The sequence below is a fragment of the Benincasa hispida genome, chromosome 10 (genome assembly GCF_009727055.1).
Source record: "Benincasa hispida cultivar B227 chromosome 10, ASM972705v1, whole genome shotgun sequence".
Taxonomy (NCBI): domain Eukaryota; kingdom Viridiplantae; phylum Streptophyta; class Magnoliopsida; order Cucurbitales; family Cucurbitaceae; genus Benincasa; species Benincasa hispida.
This window is the reverse complement of record NC_052358.1, coordinates 21,134,799-21,140,021: the sequence shown is the minus strand read 5'-3', so window position 1 is coordinate 21,140,021 and position 5,223 is coordinate 21,134,799. Positions and strand designations below refer to the sequence as shown.

Below are 5,223 nucleotides of genomic sequence, written 5' to 3'. Positions count from 1 at the left end.
ATTAATAATATGAAAATGAATGAATTGTTGGCATAAAAAATAGTAAATTGGAAATAGAGAGTAAAATTAACTGGGCCAGGTGATGCAAATGCAACCAATGACAGCCAATCAGACCATTACACGTATTTAAAACTGCTGCCTGTAGAGTTTTGAAAACTACAAAGCTGACATGTAAACTTCTTATTGGCTGACACACGTAACAGCTCGTTCACCAGAAGCCAAAAAAAAAAAATATTAGCATTAATATTAATTTTCCTCTTTTGTTTTTTTTTTTTTTTTTTTAAAAAAAAGAAAATCTCTGTTAAAACAATTCTGGAGGGTTTATCAGTCTCAGCGCGCTAGATCGTCGAGAGGTTTCTACATTGATCCACAAGAACAACGAGAGAGAATGAGAAGTAACCGATCGCCGATCTTAACGGTTTTAGTGTTCATTTTCTTCCTTGGTTTCGATTCCAGCGACGCACTCTATGGAGCATCGTCTCCAGTTCTTCAACTAACTCCTTCCAACTTCAAGTCCAAGGTCTGTTTCCAATCTCCATTTTGTTTCCTTAGCCTATTTCCATTGTATCTAGCATTCTTGTTTTTTACTGCTTCTTGATTTCTCTCAATGGAGGAATCGAATCGCACTTGGAGATATCTCTGTGGCTATCTATTTTTAATTTCTTTTATAGCAATTGGAATGTGTTTCTGTGAGTTCCGGAAATATTTCGTGTTTTTCTTCATTGTTGACTACTTTCAGGTCTTAGACGATCTCATATTTTATGCGTTAATTGAATTCTTGCTTAATCTTCATTTGTATGATATCAGATTGAAACCGGATGTGAGTGGTATTTGTAAAACATAAGGTTCTTATCAGATCGGCGTAGCGATCTGATCCATTTTTTTGTTGTTGTTAGTTTGTTATTGTTATTACTTTGTCTTCCTCATTTCTTCCGTACTCCGATGTCATAATCGTGGAATTCCGTTATATGTCCTGAATTTGGATATTTGAGCTTTAGAATGAAATTTTTGTGATTTGATAGGTTCTGAACTCAAATGGCATCGTTCTAGTTGAGTTTTTCGCACCTTGGTGCGGTCATTGTCAAGCCCTTACGCCTGTATGGGAGAAAGCGGCTACCGTCTTGAAAGGAGTTGCAACAGTAGCAGCACTTGATGCAGACGCGCATCAGTCACTTGCTCAGGTTCATTATTAATATTGTAATCAACGCCATTCAGCAATTATTTCATAATTTGTTTCGCATGTCATACCTAGCAAGCGTTTTTTTCTTTTTTTCTTTTTTTTTAATACCTTTAGGGTTTCCCTTCTTCCATCAATAAACTTCCATTGCAAACGTACAATTGTTGGAGTCATTCCTATCTGTAATTCAAAGTCGGTTACATTTTTAAAGAGTTTAATTCTCACAGTTACTGTTTGGAATAGATGAGGTTTGATGCCTTAGCTTTATGTTACTTAACCAGTCCTGTTTTTCCATATTCATGGCTTTCCTTGAAAGAGGAAAATGCAATGAAAAGTGATAAGGCGATGAAGATAGATGCTGCATTTTCCATACTGATTTCCTTTGCATTTTGGGAACCTTTCCTGTTCTACGAATACCCATGGTTATTATTGTTTCGAAATTTGAGCATGAATACAATGCAAGGATTATCTAGATGAAAATAACTGCTAAAATTTTAAGTGGTCACTTTAAGTCTCTATATTCTGTCTTCAATGACATCCTTGCATTGATGTTATTTGCAATAGTTTGGATATAAAAATTGGAAGACTTCAGTTAGGCCTATCTTCTCCACGCCAGGACTGGAATGTTACTTCTCATGCCTTTTCATCGCAAATTCTTCTAATTATGAATTACTTACTATGCTCCCCTCAATTTCGCTCTATTCAGTGTTTCATTGCTTATATCTGCAGGAATATGGCATTAAAGGATTCCCAACCATAAAAGTCTTTGCACCTGGAAAGCCTCCGGTAGACTACCAAGGAGCTCGGGATGTTAAACCCATTGCAGAATTTGCTCTGCAACAGGTTCGCATCAAAAAAATGTTGGGAGAACGTTCATTTGGAGCATTAACTTTATTTTCTTCTTCTTCTCTTTGTTTTTGGCTTTTTCTTTAGCTAGATAACATCGTCAAATATCCTTTGATATTGTTGTGCAATTGTGAAAAACTTGTAACATTCTTCAGGCGTGTATTTGACACATTTCATTCATTTTCTTCTTCTCAGGTGAAGGCTCTTTTAAAGGAACGTCTAAGTGGAAAAACAACTGGAGGAGGGTCAAATGAGAAGGCAGAACCTAACGCTTCAGAAGAATTGAATTCTCGCAACTTTGATGAGTTAGTGATAAAAAGTAAAGATCTCTGGATTGTGGAGTTCTTTGCACCTTGGTAAGGATTTATAATTCTTTGTATTTTAGAGCTTAATAAATTTTATATTCTTTTCAAGGGTGATTATTTCATTTTTCCAATTTATCTTTTAAGGTGTGGACACTGTAAAAGATTGGCTCCAGAATGGAAGAAGGCTGCTAAAAATTTGAAGGGGAAGGTGAAGTTGGGTCACGTAGATTGTGATGCCGAGAAGGTTAGTCAAATGTCAGCTTTTAGATATTTGAGCAAGAAATTATCTGAAACTTCATTGAATCTGTCATATGCATGTCAAAGTGTGATGCCTAATGGAATATAATGTGCTACTGTCACTATCGATCAACAACTAGTTGTAGACTTATATTGAGTTCGTGTGATTCAAATTTATATGGTTTGCTTCATTGCATCTGATTGATCACGTTTTTGTCTATCATATGCCTTCGATTACCTCCAAGCTGCATCCCGGTTCCTTCTCTAAATGTAGTTGTAGGGCTGATTATCTAGAAGTTTTTTAGTAAAATATCATATTATGCAAGTCCAAAAGTAAATGTTGAAACTATTGTTCAGAAAAACATCCCGAGGAATGTGGGATGTTGTTTGGAAATTTATTTATTTATTGTTTTGGTTTTTTAATAGAAAAAGAAATAGGTGAAAACATGTTTGTGTTTATGGATGACTTGTTTTTAGAAGTTCTTGAATTTATTCTTCTTTTGAAAATGATGAATTTGTAAATGAATGTAATATCTATAGCAAATCGAATCTTTGAGTCGATTCCTGAAATCATTGAACGGTTTCCTTTTTTATTCCCATTCATTTTACTTCCAAACCGAGTCTGTATACCTACTGTACGGTTGATCCGAGTCCCCATCTAATCGGCAATGGGGTTTGCCAGTCTCTAATGAGCAGGTTTAATGTTCAAGGATTCCCCACCATCTTGGTATTTGGTGCTGACAAGGACAGCCCAATTCCTTATGAGGGTGCAAGAACAGCGTCAGCAATCGAGTCATTTGCTTTAGAGCAGCTAGAGACAAATGTTGCACCCCCAGAATTGACGGAGCTGACTGGTCCTGTAAGTTGCTTGATATGCAAATTGGGTTCTAAAATAGTTTATGATTATACACTTGGGAGTATGAATCTTATTGTCTCACTCCTATAGGACGTCATGGAAGAGAAATGTGCGTCGGCTGCCATATGTTTTGTTGCTTTCCTGCCTGACATTTTGGATACAAAGGCCGAAGGAAGGAACAAATACCTCGAGCAATTGTTATCAGTTGCCGAGAAGTTCAGAAGAAGTCCCTACAGGCAAGTATCTAAGAACACATACCATACCCTGATACCACTGCCCCATTCTTTCGAGAAATTCTTGACTATTGGATATCACAGTCCTCTGCATATTAATGGTCACAATAATTTTTAAAAAAATATAAGAGCAAATTGCAAAAACCACTCCTAAAGTATGGTGGTAGTTGCAATTATACTCTCAAACTTTCAATCGTAAAAGTTGAGCCCTACAAATATTAAAATTGGACCCTCAAACTTGCGTAATTGAAGAAATTGTAACAATTGTATAAGTTTGAGTTTTTAAATCTAATCATTTAGGATCCAATTTCTACAACTATTGTAAGTTTGAGGGATCAATTTTTGCTATTAAAAATTTAAGGGTATAATTGCTATTGACCATCATACTTCGGGGTATTTACCATAGGAATGTGTATTAACTGTATATTACTCTGCACAGCTATGTTTGGGCAGCTGCCAGTAAACAACCCGATCTTGAAAAGCATGTCGGAGTTGGTGGATATGGATACCCTGCTTTGGTAGCTTTGAATGTGAAGAAAGGAGCATATGCTCCCCTTAAGAGTGCATTTGAGCTCGAACATATTATGTGAGTTATAACTTAACATCCTTTTCCCATATCCCATCTTCAGAAATGTGTAAAATGGCCTTTGAAATGATTGTTTCCTATATCAGTGAGTTTGTAAAAGAAGCTGGCCGTGGAGGTAAAGGGAATTTGCCCCTAGAAAGCTCTCCAGAGATTGTGAAGACAGAGCCATGGGACGGTAAAGACGGTGAGGTTATCGAAGAGGACGAGTTCTCGCTTGAAGAGCTTATGGGAGGCGAAGATGAGACTGTAACTAAGGATGAGCTATGAAGAAGTCAAAGCTATAAGCAGCAGTAGTGAAGGGAGAACGTCGAGTTAAAAAAGAGAATGATGATTTTTGAGGTTATTAGGACAGTTTGGTGTTCGTGTTCCTTCCTAATGTTTAAATTAAATGATCGACCTTTCTTTCATGGTTGAGGTGGTTGCTTATTGTTACCACTTTCTTGTGATTATTTTTGCCCCTCTTTACTCACTTTTACTGCTGCCTTCCAACTGCAAAGTATCGGATTCGACCATAATTGACAGTGTTCGAATTTTAATTAATAATCTTTAGAGTTTTAATTAACTTGAAACCACTTAATATTTAGTTTAATAACTTGAAAGGTATAGATACTTGGACACATTTTGCCTGTGTATTTTAAAAATTATGATGATTTTAGTCCCTATATGTTAAAATTTAATAACTCCTTGCACAATAAATCAATAAACTAACTGTAAACTAAAAATTTAGATGTTAATTTACCATTCACATGAAATCTTAAAGATAAAAGTGTCCTTTTAACCTTAATATAGTTAAGGTTTGTTGACATTTAACCCATGGCTTTATACTTCTTGGGACGTGCTTTACTTCTATTTATCCACTATAAATTCATAGGTTCACGAATGAATAAATGACATAAAAAAAGACCATTTATGGAATGTTTAATTTAACTTTTCAAGTATTTTGAAACAAAATTGAATTATTTTGAAGATGCAGACTTTCGAAG

The 5,223-nt window shown here is 35.7% G+C and overlaps 1 protein-coding gene across 1 annotated transcript; it reads left to right on the top strand.

Moving 5' to 3' along the window:
* The first annotated feature begins 282 nt into the window (after positions 1 to 282).
* Positions 283 to 4,705, top strand: LOC120089501 (protein disulfide isomerase-like 2-3). The gene is made up of 9 exons (XM_039046989.1): positions 283 to 520; positions 1,023 to 1,181; positions 1,907 to 2,020; positions 2,219 to 2,379; positions 2,473 to 2,572; positions 3,248 to 3,424; positions 3,512 to 3,657; positions 4,094 to 4,240; positions 4,327 to 4,705. The coding sequence occupies exons 1-9, from the start codon at positions 389 to 391 to the stop codon at positions 4,505 to 4,507; spliced, it is 1,317 nt and encodes a 438-aa protein (XP_038902917.1). The 5' UTR covers positions 283 to 388; the 3' UTR covers positions 4,508 to 4,705.
* Positions 4,706 to 5,223: the final 518 nt, after the last annotated feature.